Source organism: Tenebrio molitor, chromosome 1, assembly GCF_963966145.1.
Source record: "Tenebrio molitor chromosome 1, icTenMoli1.1, whole genome shotgun sequence".
Classification (NCBI taxonomy): Eukaryota; Metazoa; Arthropoda; class Insecta; order Coleoptera; family Tenebrionidae; genus Tenebrio; species Tenebrio molitor.
In genome coordinates, this window is record NC_091046.1 from 12,459,847 (window position 1) to 12,484,866 (window position 25,020).

The 25,020-nt window shown below is 33.7% G+C and overlaps 2 protein-coding genes and 1 long non-coding RNA gene across 4 annotated transcripts in view; 2 read left to right on the forward strand and 1 right to left on the reverse strand.

Annotated features, from left to right (window-relative positions):
* Positions 1-25,020, forward strand: part of LOC138134805 (tyrosine-protein kinase-like otk) — a 75,811-nt gene that overhangs the window by 34,209 nt on the left and 16,582 nt on the right. The gene's annotated exons all lie outside the window — the stretch shown is intronic.
* On the forward strand, positions 5,324-7,165 carry LOC138135071 (uncharacterized). Its single transcript, XR_011160861.1, has 2 exons — positions 5,324-6,143; positions 6,200-7,165. It is a non-coding gene; the product is annotated as an uncharacterized lncRNA (long non-coding RNA).
* On the reverse strand, positions 20,367-22,191 carry LOC138134917 (uncharacterized). Its single transcript, XM_069053550.1, has 2 exons — positions 21,669-22,191; positions 20,367-21,611 (listed from the first exon to the last, which is right to left on the reverse strand). The coding sequence occupies exons 1-2, from the start codon at positions 22,077-22,079 to the stop codon at positions 20,763-20,765; spliced, it is 1,260 nt and encodes a 419-aa protein (XP_068909651.1). The 5' UTR covers positions 22,080-22,191; the 3' UTR covers positions 20,367-20,762.

Consider the following 25,020-nt stretch of genomic DNA (forward strand, 5'->3'; position numbering starts at 1 on the left):
AATGAAATTAACGAATTATTGTCCTGGTAAATGTTGGTTGTATTGATGCATGGGGCGTTGAGAACTTAATTTGCAGATTCAACTAACCGTAATAGGACTTTACTCACTTTTCCTAATGCAAGTCCGAACATTGATCTGGCGAACAAATGTGTTAGTTAGAGGGTCGCGTTATAAACAATTGAGTTAGGTCCAAATTGAAATTAAGTACCGAACTCCTTTCGCTTGAACGTAATTTGATTTTGTTTTTGGGAATGTGATGGACAGTAAGCGATTTCGAGAATTCTTCGAAAAACTAAATTGTTTTGAGCATTCCGAGATACCCCGAAATCGATTGTCAACTGGTTTTTCTGATTTCTATCTTCAGAACTAGAATAGTATTTTCTAAATCGACAGATGTATTTTCGTGTTCGTTTCCCGAGATACATAACGTGAAAAGTGGTTATAACTAAATATGTATATAAATTTTTGGTAATTGTTCACTTTAAATACTTCTGGAATTTTCGTGTTTTTTCTGGCTAGACAGCCTCAGGGTGTCCTCCTGCATCGTTTCCCACCATTCAAACCTTGTGCAAATGAATTTTCCTTACCCTAAGACATTGGCGCGACCTTGAAACACAATAAGAGAAAAAAAAAGGCATTTGCATAAGGTTTGAATGGTGGGAAACGATCTAGGAGGACGCCCTGAGGGTGTCTAGCCAGAAAAACGCGAAAATTTCAGAAGTAGTTAAAGTGAACAATTACCAAATTTTTCAGTTTATATACCTAACTTGACATCTGTCAAATATATCCTCAATTAACCTCAATTATAATTAATTCATGTTTTTCAAAATTTTTGCCTAAACGAACACGAAAAACGTTGTGCGCACCTCTGCCAAAAAGTGTCTTTTGTCCTCGCCTGTTTTCAAGTCTCGGCTCCGCCTCGACTAGAAAACTCAGACTCGGACGAAAAAGATGCACTTTTTGGACCTTGATTGACCGGGACTGCTGTCATTTCTCACGCCCACTTCTTTTTAAACCGAGAAAGCCATCTCGGTTTGGAAGTGACAATAGATACACAAATAATAATTACATATTTCCTAATGAAATTTAAAAATTTCATAACGGAATTTTTGAAAATTCTATTTTCATTTAATTTATCTATGTTTATTTGATTTATAAAAATGTATTGTACAGTGATAAATTGTTTAGTCTATTAAATTTATTTGCTGAAATTTTGCTATACATTTGCTATACATGATATATAAATTGAAGGTAATATCGCTTAGGTCCAATTGTGTTACTTACTGCTGGTTCGATTATTATTACATTTTAAAAACACACATATGCGCATATGCAGGTGGGTCAATAAACTGCTTCTGATATATGTATTATTGTAAGAAATTTGAAAATTATTTTTTTAAATAGAATGAACAATCTAATTAATTTAATATTTTTATCAAATACATTTTAAGCATAATCTTCAATTAAAAGTACATCTATAATTCTCAAAAAAAAAAAAATACAAGTAGTGGTGTGGTAGAGAGAAATTTTGGAGTCTGGCGTTTGCAGATGGCTTGGTAGTTGTGGCAAAGAGTGAGAGAGACATGATAGAAATGAAAGAAATGATGAGGAGCCTGGGAAAGTACGTGAGGAAGAAAAGCTGGAAGTGAATATTGAGAAGACGAAAAGAGAAAGACAAATACTTGGGCTACACATTCAATGAAAGAGCCACGGATAAGGCACACATCAGAGAGATAGTGAGGAAGGCAAACAAGGTAGTGGAATCTGTGTGGGGAATAGGAGAGAGAAAGTGGGGAGGTGATTTCAGGAGGAGAATGATGATGTTCGAGAGCATGATAGAGAGTACGGGCAGAGATCCGGGGATGGAAGGAACAAAATGAGGTAGAGAGACTGCAAAAAAAATATTTGAGATGGGTGCTAGGACTGGACAAAGAAACGCCAGGTTGCATATTAAGGGAAGAGTACAAGAAGAATAAGCTGAGAGTGAAAGCGGGAAAGAGAGCGGCAAAGTTTGAGGACAAAAAGAGAAGAGTGCAGAATACTAACAGAATGCTGGAGAGAAAAGAAAAAGAACACGGAGAAGAAGGAGAGAGAAAAATATGACCAGAGGAACGGGTATGCCAGTGAAGAAGTGGAAAGATTAACAGCAAAAGGAAGATGGATGAATGTAGAGCTGCGTGAAAGGGACAAAGACACAGATAATGAAGAAAGAAGGGCGGGAATCAAAGAATCCAGATACAACAGGGAGTATGAGAGGTGTATGAGGAAATTCCGGAATACTTGGGGAGAGAGAGTGCAAGTGAAAGAAAAAATTGATGGTGAGTGTAGATGTGGGAACCAGGAGAGAGAAACCAGGTAGTGGACGGAAAGAGAGGAAAGAAGGGGCAGAATGTGCTATGAGGAGGAGATAGACAATTGAACACATGTGGAATGAATGTAGCGAAATGAGAGAGGCAGAGAAAGGAACGGGGAGAAATACCGAATGAAGATGGAAGGGAGATAGGATGGATGAAAGAGATATGGAAAAGAAGGGACAGAATAGAAAAATAAAGGGGCTTTTTTGGATTGTTATTTTTTAGATAAAACTGTAAACAGGAATCGAAAAGCCGATAGGGCAAATAAAACATTATCCATTATCTAACTTTCAAAACAGAAATGCTCTATTTCGGACTCGTAATTTTATTTTAGCTGGGTTGTGGTTTTAAGTACTGTTACTAATGAGCCAAATATGCTTGAGTGTACATTAAATTTTGAAAATATTTGTACTCTTAGGTGTACTGAACCCGAACTGCAGTGGCTATTCTATTTTAACACCATTGTATTACTCTCTTTCCATCGTACTTTATTTGTCATTTCCATATTTTCCACACTAATCAAGAGTTCTACATCGCAATCATATAGTAGAATGATGTACGCAATAAATACATTGTTCTATTTCGCAACACGCGAACTCTGTACATTTGCTTTATCCTATATCCCGTACATACAACAGTAATATTGTTTCTAATTAATTCTGGCATTTTAAATCGTGCATGTGTTAACTTTGTCTGGGGTGCTAAGCGAGTTCAATCCTCTACTAGGTACTCGTTAAGATTCTAATCTCTGATGTGGTTAACTTGCTAATTGATTGATTTTATGTTAATTTCATCCAATAGTTACGAAAACTGTACAAGCAAATAAGCATTCGCCAAACGACGTACAAGATGTAATGCGTTAATCAACGTTTCTATCGAGCTAATTTCAATGAAATGTATATTTCAAAATTGCTAATGCTATTTGTATTAGTAGCAATCCATGTTTTTTTTTTAATATTCATAATTCAAACAACAGTGGTATTTGTTTGGAGTATTTAGGAAACAACTCCACTTGCAAAATCAACTGTGTATGCTGCACATGCGGATTCCTTGCATTTTTATTTTATTTTATAACAAGCCGGACGACTCGCACGTTTATGTCTAATTAAAAAGGCATTGTAGTGAGCAGCTTTTAACAGTGTTCTATTAGAGTTTATGGCTTGTAGATATAGCCATAAAAGCCCATGAACTTGACCGTATGGAGCGGTATTTATTAAACACAAAGCAGACCAGGTATTGTACAAACAAATTAGCCCTTCTCTTTGTGCATACCACAATGGGTCGCTATGCATCTTAATCAGCTGTTCGTTTTTTTCTTTTTTTTCTCTACAACGGGTAGGAAACGTGCTTTGTTTGGTCTTCAAAAAAACTTTATTTTCGGGTCACATTTTTCAGGATCATGATCACTAATTAACAAAAATTTAGAATGGAAGAACAGCTGCTACCTTTGGTCGTGTTGTGTGATGTTTAATTAGTGTTCTTGTACTATCAATCACTACCTGAGATTTAATGCCTCACCCTTGCTTTAAATAATCAATTTAGTATTGGTTTTGAAAGCTCATGTAAACGAACGTTTAATATGATTACTTGAAGAGTGAAAACTGGCAGGTGTATACTAGCACAGACCAAACTATGCATGTCGACGGAAATAAATAAATTACATCGAGCATTACAAATATGATTCAGACCGACTGATTTGAGTCGTTGGAATAACAGAAATACGCCATTGTTTAGACAGCCAAATCAAAGAATGTCAGTTATATTTCAAATTGTTTGAAGTTTTTGTATCTGAAATAGCTACGAGCGAAATTGAAAAGATACATTGTATTGTATGACGGCACGCTTTTTGGAATGCAAAAAATTTTAATGAAATCAACAATAAAATTTTTATTATTTACCAAACAGGAGCTGTGACACGTAAGCAAATAATCCTCACAACTTCGTGTTAATTAAAAATTTTAAAAGTTGCGATTATTTCAAGTGGACGTATGTAGAGAATGAATAAACTTCTCTAATTTAAATATGTGAAATTGACACAAGTTATAGGTAAAAATGATTTTTTTTCCACAAACCGTATCTATCAAATTTATATTCAGGAAAACACACGTATAATAGGTACCATATGTACATACATATTACGTTAGCCTTTAGCAAAACGTGCACCTGATCTAAATTGGGAAGAAACGTGATTTCAATCAGTTTTGGACAAAAACCTGTTTGATATAATAATGTCATTTTACATCATAAGAAGTAATTTTTATTCGTAACTTAAAGAGATTCTTCCAAATTTGATTGTGTACAACAAAAAAACAAAGATTTTAAATGACATATTTTTGAAAAGAAATTCTTGATCTTTATTGTGAGAAGTTATTCGAAATCAAAACACTAAACTGTTGTTAAAAATAATTACATCAACCAATTTCCTTCTACTAAGATTTATTCCCCAAGTCAATTTTTAAACATATACGAGTATAGCCTAACATTGGTGAATTTTGTTTTTGTATGTGTAAGTAAGTAATTCAAATACATACTTTGTCAGTAAGAATAAGAAGAAACATCACAACAAAAACAATTCTTTTTTTCCAAAGCAGGCAAAAGTGTTTTTTCAGTTTTCGGAAATTTTTGATTCTTATCAGCTATAGGGTTCAGATCATTGCAAGGAAATATCATGCAAATCTTCTGAAAAGTAATGGGTGTTTTTTTCAATTTGGCGTCAAAGTTGGCATTGAAGAGTCGATTGTGAACGCACCACCGGATTATTATTATTATTATTATTATTATTATTATTATTATACACTGCGCGACAGACGAATCCAATTACGGGGCAGGAAACTTTACGGCGTTCAGCAATCACTTGAAAATATCATTGTCTTGTGACTCATTATAATAAGTGCACATTTGATGTAAAGGTGAAAACTTCAAAACATTCGTTCTGGGTGTGGATATGTAAAAAGTTCTCGACTGGCGAGTTCCTGTGTTAGGCACATGAAGAGAAATCTGACTCAGCAAGTCAGGACAGTCAATTTTGTATTTGATCAATTTTTTTTTAAAATTCATTGAAAAATTTCTTCTCCTGGTCTGAAGGTCTAGAAAGTCAAATCTTTTGAGTAAGTTCTGTTGAGAATAACCTCTCTCAGGATAGACACCATCAGTCTTGAATGCTAAGAATTTGAGAAAACGACGCTGAATAGTTTCGACTTTATCCACATATCTCTGATAACTTGGATCCCAAATGATGCTGCCATACTCAAGTTTTGATCTTACATATGCACAATATAAGAGTTTTAATGTGTCAATATTTCTGAAGTGCATGGAACACCTTATAATAAAGCCAAGTGCCTGAAATGCTTTTGCAACGACAACGTTTATATCTGGAACAAAGGACAATTTGTTGTCAAACGTAATACCTAAATCAACAACCGATTGAACTCTTGCTAATTTCACGTTATTAATTCTATACTCAAACTCAATGATGTTGATTTTGTGTGTAATGGACATTACAGTACACTTGTTCAGATTTAGATGTAATTTATTTTCATGACACCATCGACTGAGTTTGAGTAAGTCATCTTGAAGAAGCACACAGTCACTAATGGTAGAGATTTCACGGTACAACTTAAAATCGTCAGCAAATAGCAGTTTCAAAGATGATAAGCCATTGACTATATCATTGATGAAAATCGAAAAAAAGAGGGGTCCCAATACAGATCCTTGAGGAACACCTGAAGTTGGAATAATTTCTTTAGATTTGAATCCCTTATAGAAAACATACTGCTTCCTTCCAGTTAGGTAAGACTTAAAAAAAGTTAACAAAGAAGCAGAAAACCCAAAACTGTGTAATTTAGAGAGAAGAATATTGTGATCTAATCTGTCAAAGGCTTTTGAGAAATCCGTATAGATCACATCAACCTGTTTTCTTTCATCAATACACTCAGCTGAAAACTGGGTAAAGCAGCAAAGATTCGAGATTGTAGAGCGTTTCAGAAAGAAACCATGTTGACAGTTGGATAAATGGTTACATACTTTAGTAAATAAATACTCATGCAGAATGAACTCAAATGTTTTGGCAAAATTGCAGATAAGTGAAATTGGTCTGTAGTTACTAACGTCATACTTATCACCCTTTTTATGAACTGGGGTTATATATGAATTTTTCCATGTTGAAGGAAAGTCACTTGTTTTTAGTGCAAGGTTAAAAATGACTGAGAGAGGAAATGCAAGTGTAGCGGCACAATTGGGCAGCAGAAAAGCCGGAATGCCATCAGGACCAGTTGTTGATTTCGGTTTAATTTTCTTTAAAGCAGAGAGGACCTGATCTTCGGAAACCGAGCCAAAAGAGATAATGTGATAAATTAAGTTATCAGTTAGACTAGGACTTGAATTAGATTTGATATAATTTACATTGAAATGATCAGCAAAGGCATCAACAATTTTGATTGGTGTAGAGAGTGTTTCACCGTTAAAGATCAATTGACTGGGAATACCAGAGGTACCTTTTATATTACTTAGAAAGCTCCAAAAATTTTTTGGATCCATCTTTATATCGTTTTCAACTTTTTTGAGATAGTCAATGTGAGCGGCATTGACTTTCTTTTTTACTTCAGCCCTAATTGTTTTGAATTTATTATAGTTAGTGATTGACCGATTTTTTTTATAGCTACGCCACAGTTGCCATTTACATTTTATCATTTTTATAATATTTGCTGTAAACCACGGGGGAAAAGATTTGCTGCTACCACAGTGCGTTTTGGCCACGCAGGTATCGAAAACACTGTATAGCTTATTATAAAATAATAAACAAGCATAGTTTACATTGTCACAATTGTGAAGAAACGACAAATTTATCTTAGAAAGATTATCATACAACCGCTGAATGTTAGCTTTCTTAAAATTCCATTGCTTATATTTTAAATTACAGAATGATCTATTAGCAATACTAACATGCTTCAAAGTTATACAGAGTGATGGATGATGCGGATCTTCAGCTGTGAGAATATCATTGGCTTTAGTAATTTCACACGATTCGTTGCAAATGATCAAATCAAGATAGCGACCATGATGGTTTGGTACATTGTTAAACTGTTTGACATCGAAAAAGTTTAAATAGTTGTATAAAATTGACAATTTTTGGTCATTTCCAATGCTATCGATTGGTAAGTCAGGTGAGTAATGGGAGATGTTAAAATCGCCGACAAGTAAAATCCTGTGTCCTTGAATATCGACAAATTGGGCCAATAATTGAAATAAAAGTTCATATTCAGATGCAGAGGATTTGGGGTGCATATATATGTATAACGAAAATAAAAACAGTGGAAATATTATTGGAGCATTTAATACCAAGGATGTCAGTTGATGACAAAGTGTCAAATCCTGCCAAGGACAGATCTAGTTTTTCCATAAAGTAATTGCATTTACCAAGTAACAAAACACCTTCTCCTGTACTTTTGTCCATTTTCAACAGATTTCTATCGCTTCGAAAAACTTTATAGTTACTAGGACATATTTCAGAATCAAGTACTGAAGACTTCAGCCAGGTTTCAGATAACGCAATAAAGTCAAAACATGAACAGGAAATAGCATTGAATATTTCATTTAATTTTGTGTTAACTCCCCGAACATTTTGATAATAAATAGTAATTTCTTTAGCCTTGTTACTAGTAATAGAAGAAGAAGTTAATTGCTATTTTTTTAGTTGAAAGTAATCTTTTATTTTTTCGCGTTCACGCTGATAGCACGTGCAGCGAAAGTCCCAAGCGGCAGTTCTGTATCAAAATTTGCATTTTCGTCTCTGTTTAATTTGATACAATTTAGACATTTAAAGGTCAGTGATTCACACTCAGATATGGTATGATCTAATTTATCTTCTACACCACATTTTGGACATGACTTTTTCTGATTGCAAAATTTTGAAGAATGATTAAACCCATTGCAGTTATAGCATCTTAAGATATCATGAGCATCGAAGGCAAAACAGAAATCATATCCGATGAAGACTCCACCGGCTTTCATAATTTGATCATATGCAGATCGATGCACCTGAACAACAGCTTGGAAAACATTGCGATTTTTTTTTGTGGGCCAACATTTGATTAACTTACACTCCGATTCTACGTTGTTGCAATCATTATTATACTTGACAGCATGTTCAATAAATTCAGTAATTTCTTGTTCAGATAAGCGCTGAGACATTCCCACTAATTTTACTCGCGGTTGTAATCCTTTCACTTCTTTAATTTCATAATCTTGTGATAGATTTTTTACGGCAACTCTTTTGAATTTTGCATTGTCTTCTTTGGAAAAGAAACCGATTAATAAGCCACCGTTGTTTATACTCTTAACCTTATTTACATTTATTTGTTCAGCAACAGGATTTATCGCAGAATTTACGTCAGATTTAGTGCGACTGACAGTCTGGACAATATTCTTTGGTTTAATGAGAACTGCAGGTTCAGTTTTATTTTTTAAACTTTCAGAATATGTTTTAGAAACAGATTGAACCGGATGTTGAGATAGTTTAAATTTTTCCTCAGCGATTTTGGAAAAGTCACATTTTAAATTATCAAAAACAGAATTTAAACTTCCCAAAATTTCACTATGCTTTTGCTCTAAAAAAGTGTTCAAACCAGCCTGATCGATTGTAAAACATTTCCGGTCACATTCAGAACACCTCCAGGAGAGTCCGGGAGTTGTTTTTAAGAGCCGAGATAATTCAGCATTTATTTTAACACACGAAGGATGGTAACGTTTGTTGCAAACACCGGCGCATAGAACAGAGGCTTCTTTTTTGTCTATTGCTCCATGACAAGATCCACAGGGGACCATCATCTTGAAACTATGTACTGCTTGCCGCAGTGCTGTATAATTCACACTTTCCCCGATCGGGAAGCGAGCAATAGGATTTCAAGTCTGTGCAATTTATACAAGTAATCACAGTTAAATAACACTTAATAAGAGTTAAGGTAAGAAACATAAAAAATTGAAAAGAAACGAAGAGAGAAAAGAAAAAAAGAAAAAAGGCGAGTGCCACGAAAACTTCGCAGTCACTCGCCTCACGATAAAAATAATTTACCAAGCCGCTATCGCTCCGCAACAAAAACTACCAAAACAAAAAAACCCCCGAAATAATTGCAGATTTAATCAAAATAAATCAAAATTTGACTCACCCCAAACCAACTACACTCACTGAGAATAACACGAAAATAATCAGCGATTCTCAAGCAATATAATGGTATAAAGAAATCACGACAAAGCAGGTAATTGATTAATCAAAATCAATATAAAACAGAGCGCCAGCAAAACACGTTTGCACACACTCATGCACTGTGGATTACAATTCTGATGAGATGTTTAAATCTAACCCCACTTTTTGCGTGTTTTTAATATGCAGTTTGAAACTACAGTCTTTTTTAAGACGAGTTGTTCATCAGCTGTTTAAATCTAACCTCACTTTTTGCGTTGTTTGTGTTTATAAGATGAGTGATTCATTCACAATTGACTCTTCGACGTTAACTTCGACCACAAATTTTAAAAAACACACTTTAAAAGTAGACAAGATGTGACCAAAAAGGAAAGTACATATTGTTTCACCACTACAGTGTACCTACTTGCTGCCCACACGCCACATAGCTTTACAGCGCGGCAAATCCTCATCAACTTCATGTGAAGTGAAGTTTTTTGAGTGAAAAGAAATTTTCTAAAAGTGAGGAAGTGAGTACAAAAAGGAGATGGTTTTGACTGAGATTAGCGTTTGAAAATGGCAGTATCAAGTTGAATTTTTAGTTGAAAGTTCTTCCAAAGCTTCGTGTAACTCTCTGTTTGAGCTCGCCACATCGATTACTAAAGTATCAAATGTAAGTCCGTTTAAAAAACCAACTTATTTGACCTAAGGAATTAGAAGAAATCAGGTTTCTCAATCTTTTTCTCTATCGGACACCTTTTCACTGTATTACTTGCATGCGACCCTTTTAGGTGTTTAGTAACGTGAAATTAGTTTCCTTTTAAAATAAATTAGGCACCTGTTTAGGGCTATTTTAACCTCTTATGCACTACCGGGGTTGTAGCCCTGGGGGCGCTTAAATTAAAGAGGGTGCCTAGAGCCTAGACCTAACAAAAGATTTAAAACTCTAAAGTTTCTTTCCGTTTTAGCTGTAAAAGTACATAACATGACATTTCTTAAAGCTTTCATGGCCTTCAGGTTCGGAACAAGTGCCTTAACCATAAAAAATTAGAGTAAAAATGGAAATTAAAAATGAACTTCTGAGGTTTGGGATTGCAATTAAAAAACATAAGACGTGACGTGACATGACCGCACATTCTTTAGGTTCAAATCAACGCAACAGAAGTAAGCGAGGCGAGCTTATTACACCACGATACAGCAGACACAGATCGTTATTGCACCGCTCCCTAGCGTTATATCGTGGTAAAACAGAGTCCTGAACACAACCACGAATTTTCCGTTTCGGAAAAGCGACATATATTAGTTTTTCACTAAGTGAAACAAAGAACCAGGCAGACAAAAATTCTAAGAACTACTAAAATAGCGTAAGCAACTCAAAAAGTTCGTAAATTTAAGAGTAAATATTAAAATAATAGACATACATACACTCAAGTGTATAGGTAAAATCATGAGATGTTTTTTTATTTGCATTTTCTGATAAAGTAGCAAATTTTTCAGCTGTTCTGATATTTAATCTTTTGACACAAAATAAGATAACTTATCTGCTTGAAATGTTTAAAATTATTTCGGGAATTAATTCCAATTGTTTACAATAATCGATTGCTATTACATATTTAAAAAAAAAAATCGAAAGAATTAAAATACAGATGTGGAAATCGAATAAAAATTTACACTTACGATAGAATCTATACTTTTATGCATACAAATTATTTGCTATTTATTGGTTTATTTTTAGTTTCTTATTATCGCTAGACCTACATTTTTATTGATAAAGGTAAAATCAAAATATTGTGTAGGTATTCATTATATCGGGTGTTCATTTAAATTTATCCTCAAAGTAGGCGTTGAAGAGTCGATCGTGAACGCATCACGGATCAGCTGTTTAAATCTAACCTCACTGTTTGCGTTATTTGGGTTTTTACTTTGCAAAGTGACGAGTGGTGCGTTCACAATCGACTCTTCAACGTCAACTTTGAGGATAAATTTAAATTAACACCCGATATTAACAGTCTCTGTGCATACCTGGTTTTAACTTTTAGAGACGAAATAACATATTTCGTTATAACTGAACAAACGTTGAAAAGTTCTCTTCTTCATTGTTAAACAATGTTTGTTCTTCGGTTATTTGTATTAGGTAGATTTTTACTCTTTGAAAACTCCTGATTGCAAAATGTTTAACTTTCAAAGATGATAGACGGTTTCAATTTCAAGACTTTTATTATTACTCTATCTGTATTTGAATGTGCTGAAAACAACTTTACCCTCGGTATTCACAATTTAGAATTATTTAAAGTTGTGTAATTAACATTGTGCAATTACAACCTTCTCCTTCGGTTGTTTGCTGCGGCTGTCGTCAGTTTTGGGTAGTAGCACACCCGCATAAGATCTAAATTTGTTATACTTGACCATTATTTACTTTTACATGTAGGAAATGACAAATTTCAGCAAATAATCCGATTTGTTGCTTTACACTCATACTACAAAATATGAATGGGTGCGGCTGCGTGGTTGTGGTCGGGATGTTCATTTCCCAACTGAAAAGGTAATAAACAACGTGTAACAGCTTTCGCGGTTTTATCTAACGCTCCGTGTAAGATGATTAAATTAAAATGAATCGATTGCTTAGCTGAAAGGTACACCCACAGCAGTGTCGGTTTATATCAGCTCAATTCAATAAAGATAATCTGCCATCAAAAACTTCCGATTATAATAGGTCACGGGAATATTCTTCGACTGAAGCCGAAAATGTCACATAAAAGCAGATCGCGGGGCACTACTGGCTTTAAGATTATGAGTGAAAAGTAAAATTTTGATCAGAACGTAAAAATACTAGCATCACACCTGAAACGGAATTGTTTGGTTCTCATGTTTCATTTCAATGTAACGCAATACGGCTCAAAAAAGGTGATAGCTTCTTTTGGGATTCTCCACAAGTCTCGCACCCCAAACGAAATGTTTTATCCTTTCGTTTTATTTTATAATATCGGAATAGCCCTTCCGATCTGCAGTCCAAAAGGTTAGATGGCTAAATGTAAAACGCACACGGTCGATCAGCCGTGAAAGGTCCCACATAAAAAAGACCCACCTTTCGAAGGGCTCCTGGTGTCCTATTAAGTATTTTGTTTCAGGACGTGTTGAAACTAAGGATGGGGCTATTCGTTATTTGTGTAAAACGTAATGTCCCTTCTCCTTTAGAATATTCATAAGCGGCAGCTCTTTATGTTTCTCCATCTGCCATGAAGTCGACCTAATGATGATGAAATTAAAATAAACATGGATAATAATTGCAATCTATTTATGGAACACCATGTTTCATTAAAAATAATCGCTTGCGCTATCGTGTTCGGAATTAACTTGGGATTCTTGGACAAGTGGATGTTATTTACCAGTCATTCGCATCGAGTTTGTTATGGCCGAGCGGCAAAATTAAAAATAAAATAATAAGGGCCCATAAGGTGTTTTTGTTTGTTAATTTATGACTGCGAGTGCATTTTACATGAGATAGGGGTAGAACCTTTTTACAAGGGGGAATTTAATGCCAGAAATCTTATTTAGCCTTAATCGGTTTGCAGTCACCCTTGGGAAGAGCAGTTATCCCCCTTTCGCCCCCTGCATCCGGTTTGTATACAGGCATTCATTCAGATACCCTAATTTATTATTAAACAACTGAATCACGCGGCGTTTTTTATTATTTTTTGTATCAAAAGGCGTTAATTTTCTTCTAGACTTTGCTTAATGCTAGAATAAACATGTCGCGCGAGACAGTTTTAATCTCTTCGTAAGCAATTCGAACACCGCCACCGTCCAAACACTGATTTGAAAAATGGGAAAGTATTTTCATTGAAATAAAAATAACCGAGGATTTGTTTATTTATTTTGTGTGAGTAGCGGTGAACTTGTATAATTTTCAGTTGCTCATATCCTTGTGAAATGCCCTGCTGCAAGTTGTTATTCCTTAATGAAATTTCTCGAGTCGAGTGTTCAGAATTTTGCTCATTTCCGTATTCCCTTTGGTTGTTTATTAAATCGTTCAACTTTTCTTATTTCCAGCGACTTTTTATCGGAATTTTTATAAGATTTCGGGAGTAATATCGCATTTGCCGGTTTCATTATCCCGGGTTCCCCGATAATGGCCAACCCCCGTTAGTCGCTTGATAGGAGTTGGGACTCAATTATACCTACTTAAGTGTCAGTATAAATTTATGACAATTTTATAGCTTATTAAAGATTAGAGCGTTAAATTTCTTGGTTGTAAATCATTCCAATGGCCGTAATTAAATCGATCTCAGGATTTCTGTCGACAGAAATGAGTGTAACGACAATTTTTTAGATTTTTTTTATGAATATGATGAATAATTAAAACAGAACAACCTAACATGCGAGAGAAATGCAGTGCAATCAAAATTTTGCTTTTATTAGTTTTAAACGGAATTAAAATTGCGAGAAACAGTTAAGTGAATCATTGGGAATTGCTTCAGATGTAAACTGACTCTTAAGTGATTAATAATTATTGTACCTAAAACGGGTGTATTTAGCTGTGTTTATTATCAATACACCAACTGAGAGAACTTATGACCTTATTTGGAATGGAAACCCACAGAGGTTGAAAATGGAAATCTGACTGCCATAATTTTTCTTGAAGTTGACTTTGAAGATTGTTGAGGAATTGTAAACTGTGAAAAACAAAAATAAATTATTTTTTTATATTAATATAAAACCAAATGTAGGTCGTTGCAATTAAAACAGTGAAGTTGTAAATTCTTCAGTTTATATTTTTATTTCATAATAAAAAATACTGGAATATTATTCCCTAATAGAAAGTATTTATTACATCACTTAACAGACAATTAATTGTTGTTTGGCACAATATTTTTCAAAGAGTTTAAATTCGAAAAATGAGATAAATAAAGGAATGAAGATTATCATATTTTATATTACATACCATGGCATTTGTATTGGTTATGATTAAGTTTATTGAATTGACCATATGGGATGAGCAAAAGGTGGTAGCTTACTCACGAATTTCCAAATATAGACATTTCACCAGTTTTAAGCAGTAAATATCAAGAGAAATTGGCAAAAACCACCGAGAAGTAAAATTCTGAAATGTGTAGGAAATTATGATCCACATTTTACAAATCATAATTTGATTTTTGGAAAGTGCGGCCTCATCATTTGATGTGGAACATTTTTTCTACAAAAACAGAACAAAAATAGCGAAAAAAATTGATTCTACGTCGTGTTGTTTTGCAGGTTCTGCGAGTCTCAGAACAAATTTATTAATAAAACGTTTGAACAGGCTTTATTTAAATTTTGTTGTTTGGTTCGAACTGAAAAATTAAAATCAATATTACATACCCAAATTGGCGAGCACGTGTTTGAATGTAACGTTTTTCACCGTTTCATTTATTACCCTTATCGCCAAACCCACAAACTACGTGCTTGGGCTTTCCGATTGTAAAAGTCGGCGAAATAATTTCAGTAATGACCACTTTGATGATTTACAATACCGCTAAAAATGTATCAAAATACAAACATTGTGAAGTTTATAACTAACAAAATTTGACCTTTGGTTAAAACGATCACAAAAATATTTTTCTAGGTATAGTGTTTTTAGGTGACTGTCGGATGTAGTAATAAAATTATAATATTCACCAGATCAACAAAGCGGCAGTTTACATTTTTACGAGCTAAATTTGTATTTTGTTCATAACCTGCCCATTCCATTAAAACGTATTTTAAAGAGAAATGACCATTGTGTTGAGATACTTTTTAATTAGATTTTTTTTATTTACTTAGTATGTAATTGATTTTTGTCCATAATTTAAAATTTATATGGAGCGATCAAATTAATTTGTATGTAATCGAGTATCTAAAATTACGTCATTTTAAAGCCTTTTTTAAAATTGCTTTGGTTTTCAAACATTTTTATAATGTAATTTTTAAAAGGATCCGAAAAAAGAGTTGTAGACTCCACAACTAATTACATATGTTATTAATTTCAATTTTTCGTCAGATCCTAATCCTGGGTGTACAGTTATAAATATAAATTCGTTGTAACTTTAACCACCGTTGCAAAATTTTACAGTTTAAATCAAATTCAAAAATCAAAAAACCACCACCTGTTGCTTTAGGTTGGTAAAATTTAAAAAACCCTAGGTAGATATTTTTTCATACTATGTTGGTAACTATCAATTATGACATTTATTTGATTCAAAATAAAAATCAATTTCGTTCATATTGTTTTATTAGCAGCACGTTTCATTTGTTTATTGATTCTTATTGTTTTTACTTAAATATGCCCAGAAAAACAAGAACTTAATAAATATTTAACCTCAAAATTACAAGTGTCACCAAATTTTACACTAGGCAGCGTTGCCGATAGTAATTATCGAGGAAAATGCGACGTCGGTGGTTTTTTGATTTTTGAATGGACTTTACATGAAATGTCAACCGTCAATACCTAACCTGTGTTTCACGCTGTGTTTATTGGAGCATGGAGTTCAAGTAACGACATACGATTTCGGATTCATGGATAAACCGATTACAAATTAATTTGATTGCTTGATAGTTCTAGAGTTCTACCCTTCATAGTCACATGAAAACCCTATAGCATGTCTCTATATTATTATTACATTATTTCACCTGCAACATATGGGCATATGATATCCTTAAAATTGTCAATAATGCAGCAATTAAAAAAAAGATATTCAGTTTTTTTCAGAAAAGTAAAGGAATTCTGCGCATCTTGCTAGTGCTAATCTTTTAAATTTCAGAATTCAGTTTTTTTTTTAATATCGCAGAAGTAAAATTCTTGATTAATTTCAAAAATAGAAAATCAAAACTGGAACCAACTTAAAAAGCTTGATGTCCATATTATTCAAACGCATTATCAAATTTAAATGGTTTATTGAATTTAAAAAAATGATTATTTAAATTTTTGTTAAAATATAAATTCTCATTACTATAAAAAATTGAAAGGGCTACATAAGATTTATCTAATCCTATCCAGTAACTAGACACGATATTTTTAACATTTTAATATATTCATATATTCTGGGCACGTTTCTAAAAAGAACACAATTCGCAAAAGAAATTTCAATATAGCTGCTTTATGGTAAAATTATGTAATTTAGGTTTGCTTTGAACCAAGAAACTGTAATAATGTATGTTGGCAAAAGCGTTTATCTCGGTAGTTGACAGACTTTGACCGAAGAAATGTAGCAATAAATGCCAGAAATAACAATGTCTGAAATTCATATCTTCTGTTAAAAAATAAAAAGTGGTGCGAAATCGTACAAGTGCCGCTGCTTAATTTGCATAACTTTCATGAGCTGAAGTTGAGGTTGTCTTTAAAATTTTATGGGAATTCATTTGAATGCCAGATTCAAACGTAAAGCTTTATAATCTGACTGAACTAAGTATATCTTGTAGAAACGCAAACATTGTGAATAAGTGTTGCTAATCTTTATGATACATTTCCGCGTTGGGTATCTCTGCAACTGTACGGCGGTGAAATACCTAATAAATAAATGATAAACGTACACTATCTGGACAGTACGTTTCAATTGTGATTTATATCGGCAGGCAACAATAACATTATTCTGAATTTTGTTGGCGGCGTAAATTGGATCCCGAATCAAATTAAGTTTAAAAAAAATATCACACCGATTGGAACCGAAAATGCTATTGGCGGATGATGTAAACAAAAACGCAAAATTTTATTAAACTGTTGTAGTAGCGTGTTTCTCGTTTGAGCCGTTTTTCTCCTAACATTTCCTTCGGTAAAGCAAAAATTACAAGTTTCTATTGCTTTTTTAATATCCGCACCCCGTCAGATGCGGGTGAATTTAAAAAAGCACGATAAAAACATAAAAAGCGTTTAAATTTGACGAGGCCTCATGCCGAAATGAAACTGTTAATGTCAACGCGCCGAATTTAGGTTTTCACCAGAAAGAACTCATTTCTTATCAAGAAGTTACGACTGTTTTCCCGACAATAAAAATTCTCGTCTGTGCCACTTTAGGGTTATAGGGTCGTTATGAAATAATAACGATAACGTTTTTATACAGGAGTCGCTACGATAAAATTTCTGAAATGTTTTGCTATTAAATTTTCGGATTAGTCGGCGGCGTAACATTATGCGGCACGCCGCTGTGGCAACCCCGTAAGTAAAGTAAGTGCCCGCGTATTTCAGAAACTCCTGGCACTTATTACCAATAAAAAGCAGCCCCCACGATAAAGGCGCTATCTGGCGAATCTTGCTCGATGTTGCCACGATCCGACTTAAAGTCAGACGGCTCGTAATACACATTTCACCGCTACGTGCTCGCCCTAAACTCTTCAAATCCTTCAGGAAAATTCGAGTGAAAGAGGCGCACCAACTCCTGTCATCTCATTTAGTCGACGGTGCATCGCGTGGGGGCGGCCGACTTCAGACACTTCATGAATAAATAATTAAATCATAATCAGCTATGAGGAAAACAAGTGTTCGCTTAGATTGTGGTTTAGCACTCGGCGCAGCTTATCAGCAAACTTGCGATGCTGTTGACACTTTTTGATAACGGTGACACGTTATTGTTACAAGAAACTGCCGCATAATTATAATAACAGTCGATTGTTGGATTCAAACTAACCGATCAGGCACTAGTTGGTCTGCTTTCAAATGTGTGCTTGAAGGCGAAAGTGATGAACCACAGACTTATCTGTTTTAATTTCTTAACATGTAATTACGATGATTAAATAAAACGAAGCTAATGTAATAATTAAAAGTGAAAGAATGTCAGATAAAAAATTCCTTTAGAAAACTCTGGCCTATTCAGCCGAATAAATTGAGAAGGTTCGGCAACTGTGACATTTAATTAAAAAGTTGTCAGAAGTTTAAGCCCATTTCGAAAGTTTTAATTTTTTGTTTTTTATTTTTCTGTATCAGCTACAAAATGAATCCAGTTAATTACAATTTAATTATCTTACACAGTTAATTATTTCAACAGCTCGTTCTAAATAATAAAGCGCACTGAGTTGCAGAAAGTATTTGGATTTTTTTATCGAAAAAGTGTTTTTGTGCAATACCACGCGAAACGAGCACTACGGGTACATAAAACAAGCCGCGAAATCCAATTTCACTATTATTTATATGTATGTATTGTACAAATTTTCGGTTGCACAAAAAATGTAGTGTACTATTGGGAGCAAAAAAAGTTGGACATCAAACATCACTGTCTTGACTTTTAATGTGAAATGACCATTATCTGTTTCTAACCCTACTTTGAATTGTTATTAAGTATTGTAGGTTGTAGGGAATGAGTGTAAGTAAGCATGTAATGAATATTTATTTAATGCAAAGTCCCAATCAAAATCTACCTTTATCAAAAGAAGAGGGTATTTGGAATAGGAAAATAGGAGTATAAAATAAATTTTTGAAGTGTCAGCTAGAATAATGTCAAATTTCTATGACAATAATCAAAGGCAAAATGACAATAAAATTTGAACTACATCGAATTTTTCAAAACTGACAGAATTCTGATGTCCCACTTTTTATGCTCCCAATAGTACACCTTGGCACCGAAATCCTTTTAACTTCTTCGAGATTGTCCTAAGCGGCTTCGGCGACAATTTTTCTCTCGGTACGTTAAAGAATGATTTCGCGATCTTGATATACATATATACAAATAACTATTATGATCTACATACTTTTACAATTATTCATATTTATTATAGTTAAAATCCCCCAAAAAACGACGTAATGTAAAGTTAAAAATTAAAAGAAAGAAAAGAAAAAAATTATATTCTTTTACTTCTTTATGTATCTATGTGGGTAGTTTTTGTAAGAAAAATGTTTAACACAGATTATTGTAAACAAAAACCTATTTACAACATCTTTGAAACATACAAAAATGATTTTTTCTAATTCCGTTGTAAAATGTCGAATTTTATGTTGTCGTTTTGAATGTCAAAATGACGTTCTTTTTTGCACTAATGTGTTTTGATTGTCACTTTTTTGCATTAATGCGAAAAAAAAGTGTCAAATTCAATTAAGAATAATTAAGTGGATGATTTATTATATACAGGGTGGTCCCGATATAACCTGCCAAAAGACATCCAGTAATAGGTGACGATGAGTAGAACTCATACACAAAAAAAGTTTCTAATAAAAGTCTTTTCGTTTTCGAGATAAAAATAATTGAAAATTTGCTCAAAATTTGCTGTACGCTAATGAGTTAATCGGTTTTAAAAAGGTAATTCTGGTTACTTGGCTGCAATTTCTTTAGCAACGGTACCTGCAACACCTATGACATTTGTCAAGTTTAATTTTAAATTTTCGAATCCTTCAAAAGGTTATGAAATTCACAAAACAAGAATACGCCGATTTGCATTTACTCTATGGCGAAACACGTGGTAATTCAAGACCGGCAAGGCGACCATACGGCGAGCGTTATCCTGAAGGAGTCCTTCCGTCCCGTTGTACTTTTGTGGAGCTACATCCGCATTTATGTGAGGTTGGTTCTGACTGATTCCAATACGATGGCGTCCCCGATCCTCCATTTAACCCCTCTGGATTTTAATTTTTGGGACCACACGAAAGATTTAGTATACGAAGTTGAAATAAATACAGGAGGCCAACTCCAGAAACGCGTAACAGACGCCGCGAACCAGATTCGTAAAAACCCAGAAATGCTGAATTCTGTTTATTAAAATTGGTACCAGCGTACTCAAATGTGCTTAAATGCCAACGGAAGGCACACAGAACATTTATTATAAAATAATTGTTCTAGTCTAGTTTACCTTTCATTAGTTAGTAGATATTCTCAGTTAGAGTTGAAAGTACGAATATGTAAAGTGTAAATAAATTTATTCAATACATTATTTTGGCTATTTAACCACAATTAAGACGATACTCTTGTTACACAGTTCTTCCACAATTTTGCACACACTACCTCTACATTTATTTACACATTGAGGAACACCACTTTATTTATTACTCATTCATCTCAGTCTACAAAATCAGCTTTTGTACCTAAATAAGCTGGTGAATTAACGCACACAGTGTAGGTACAGCGTTTTCAATAAATGTCATTAATTTGATTTAGTTTGTCAGATTTGAGATTTGTCATAAACGATTCAGGTACCTATGTTGCTTAGATACTGTCATACTTACAAACACCAACAATTAATTCCTGAGTAGGTACGTATTTTTGTGGTCAGCAGCGTCGAATGGGTGTGGATAGGGGTTAATTTATCCCCATTATTTTGGACCTAACAAAATGGGGTTTTTTGGACTTGTTAGATCCTTCTAATGACCCAGAATTTTTTTGGCAGGTTATATCGGGACCACCCTGTATATTTACAGTACAATTATGTAAATGTGAAATATGGAAACCTTCTATTAATGATGATGACAAGTTAAGTTCGTCTGAAATTTGATTGTTTGACGATACAGCAGACATCTCATGATAACTATCAACCGATAAGTAATTATTTTTCTCTGGGATTTGACCACTTGAAGACGTAGCATCATGTGTTTTCAATTTTTTGAAAGATAAGGCTTTACTGGTAGTGTTGTCTTTGCCTAAAATCATTTGAGCGATCTTCTTCTTATTTTGTATTGATGCGTCAACGTAACCCTCGGCAACATTGGTCGATTTCCACCCCCCAAGACGTTTCAAAATCGACGTATCTGCTCCGGATTCAGCTAATAATGTAGCCGAACTACGGCGGAAAGCGTGACCGGTGTATTCTTCGGGATTGTTCAAACCAAGGAAAGTGGCTATTTGTTTTGGAGCGCCGCCAATAGTATTTATTCCAACAGGGTGGGCAATGCATTTTCCAAGTCTATAACCAACAAAAAATCTCTGGTGCCGTGTATTTTTAGATCGCAATGAAGAATATCTTCGAAAGACTTCTAATAAATTTAATCCACTAACATTTCCCGGAGTTATGGTAAATTCTCGTGGTACTTTTGTTTTAGTTTCAAAGATCTGAATCTTCAGGAATTCTCCCATATCTTCTATGTCTTTTATAGACAACTGAAGTAGTTCTTGCCTACGGCAGGCTCCTGATATACCGACAATTAGTAAAACCTGAAAAAGATGATTATTTTGTAATGTAATTCTTCTCTAATAATTTTTTTCTTGTACCTTTAACATTAAATATGTTTCATCGTTGGCTTCTTTTAAAAATGCATGGACTTCATCCTTGGTAAAAACCTTCGATTTCTTCCCGCGATAGCCTTCACTCTGTCTCTTCAAGAATGCAATCAAATTGTTGAATTTGCTAATATCTACCTTTTTATTCAAATAAATGGTTGTTCTTAGTTTTGAATACTCGCTCCACATTGTTGATGGTTTCAGCAATTTAGACCTTTGCATGAAATAAGCTAACATTACTTTTTCGGATATGCATTCCAACTTCCTCAAACCCAACCACTGGTCGAAGCGTTGATAACTTAACTCATAAACAGCTCGCGACTTCGCTGGTAACAAGGTCGAAATAGCAACTTCCGCTGCAGCTTCAATATCTGCACCCACACTTTCTTCGGAATCACTCATTTGAGGGACCAAATTGATACCAAATTGTGATTTTGTGGATTTTTTTTCTGTTTACATATTGTCATAGTAAAGCGAAACATAAATTCCTTGACAAATTCAATGGTAGAATGATTTAATTAGGTAAGTACTTACTAAAATTTAAATATTTCTTGTTTTTTTTAACAATTTTATGAGGAATTAGAAAAAATCTTGTATGTGATTCGTTGCAAAACCGAGTGTTTTTCGCATTCGATGTGTTGCCCAACTCACTTCATTCGTTGGGACAATTTTCACGTCTCATGCGAAAAACACTCTCATTTTGCAACTAACTACATAAATAGCTATTTTCTGTAAATATTTCAATGATACGTATATCTGTAGGAAGTTAGGGATGCAGTCTGAAAAATATTTGAACTTGAGCCACTTACAATCAGATGTCACATCTACTCACTCACTCACTTTTGAATAATTATTATCGATGCAATTCAATGCAGATCATTAAGTTGCATCATTTATTGTTTTGAGTCAGCGTGGTATTTGATGAACCGACAGGCAATTACTAATTGTAATAACTTATTCCAAATATGCTTTACACTACTTATAGTAACTCTAAATGAGTAAAGATTAAAGGATGAAGAGTTGAAATGTCTTGTAGAAACCGATCAGCATTGCTTCACACATTCAAAGTAGAGGAATCAAGTTTCTTTTTTAACTACTTCGTAGAAGACATTAAATGGAATTTGAAATTCCACAAATACTGTACAAGTAGACACTGATTCACATAACTTTCCGACCCTAACGAATTTTAAACGCAGCATGTAATACGTTATTCAGTTATAACTTAATAACAATTACATTGTGTTCCACTGACGTACTTAATAAAAGATATTGAAAGTTGCGTGGAATACTGAAATTTATTAATCGGTTAGCAACCCGGATCAACACCCATTACCTAATTTGATAGCTACTTATGTTATTGCATCCAAGGGATTAAAATATGTCAACAAGAATTTATTATGCTTATCATCATTGTGGTAATAAAGTACATCGTTTCTTATGGGTGTCATAATGTACATTTACATCATCAAACAAATAAAAATTTTTGAATGCATTTATTTTTCTACGTGTACATAAAAGTAGCATAACTGAATACAAAAGAGCTAAAAAGTAAACATGTTTCATTTCCTACGGTTTGCATTCTTTACTTTTTAATTTTTTAAGATAGTTCTTTACATAGAATGATTTAATACATTAATAACTGACACGAAATGAGACAAATTTATTACAAAAAAGTAGATTAACATCTCGTAGACATAAGTATGCGCACTGGATACAACTTTCATGAATTCGCTACTTTTTTGGTACTGAATGAATAATTCATAGTGGAATTGTGACAAATTATTTGCTAAGTTTAGAGACAACTAATTTGCCAGTTCCAACTACATACTACTACTGCTAGCGCATTTTCAGTGTTGACAAGACGAGACGCTCCTACCATAGACAAACTTGTCTACTTTTGGGTTGTACACGGTAACAGAGTTGTCTAAAATTATATTCAAACCTGAATGTCATAATGAGATTAATGTAAAGTGTCTTATTTTGGTAATTACTACTGTGATGTGGTTGCACACAACTTTTGGATCCTAAACTTGCAGGAAATGTCGAGTTATAACGCTGTAGGGAAAGGATGTTGATTGTTAAGTCAGTGGATGTTTCTTTACTATGTAGAGTAGCTTAAAGTAATTATAATCTTATCTAAAATTCCGTTTTATTAAAATGAACAGCTCTGCGCAGCGGATGTGACTTGTCCTGTAATTATTGCAAAACCGTTTTTTGTCGTGCGCAATTTTTAATTTAAGAAAGGACGAATTTTCTTTGTTTGGTGAAACTGCCTGAGTGTTTATAGTTCCAGATTTATGCACTTCCATCCATTATTATAACTCCGACGGGACAATGAATTATTGATATACTCTGACGCACTCGTTTCTTAGTAATATAAGATTATATTACAACAATTGTTTTTCCTTTTGATGTTTTCGCGTACATTTCATTTTCATGTCATATAATACTTGCTCAAAAGATTTACTAAAATGTTGTATGATTAATATTATAGCAATGATTGGCTAAGTGCAAAGCTGTGACTCTCGTAGTTTTCACCGGAGAGCAGACATTGAAGGAAATATACACTTCGCTGTTACAAGTTTCAACAACATTTTGTAACGGTTTTTGATAAATTTATTTTCATTTTACGATTTTTGATCTGGATTTAGTGTTTAGTAAGGAAGTAAGGAATAATGAAATTACAGTTCAATTGTTTTTCGCTGGCGTTCTTCCGTGATCAAACTAAAACTGATATTTTTTAAAACTCATAAAAATATCCCTAAAGTTTCAAGTCTGCCAAGTTGCAAATTGATGGATCAGTTCTCGACCTATTTCAGTATGAACTCTTTTATGAACTGATAGGATAAATGTAGCAAATAGTTTTATGTATCACATTTTATAGAGCTATTCTTGTGGACTGAACATTAGTGTTGGTAATCATAAGAATTAACCGTCAGCACTAACTCTTTCTCTTTAGATTTATCACTGAAGTCAGTGTTTACCAAAGGCTTTGATAGGGTTCTCTTGATGACGTTTATAAATAGTATGCTTTGCTTCTAAAGGGTTGTTAATTACTTTTTATTTAATACTAATGACTTTCTATTAAATTTCATATCTCTCTGTGATCCATCCTTACTTCCACAAAATTATGTTTTGAAAATCTTGAATAAATTTTGCAAATTTTGGTAAATTTTATTCCACCAGAAATTTATTTTTCCTTGATTTCTAGAGACTGTAAAACATCAAGAGCCACCAATTTCCCAACAGCTTTCCAACTTTTTCTTTTTAACTAAAGACCAAAAATCACAATTGGTACTGCACTTAAAAAAAATACTTGCATACTGTACCTAAGGTACTGCAT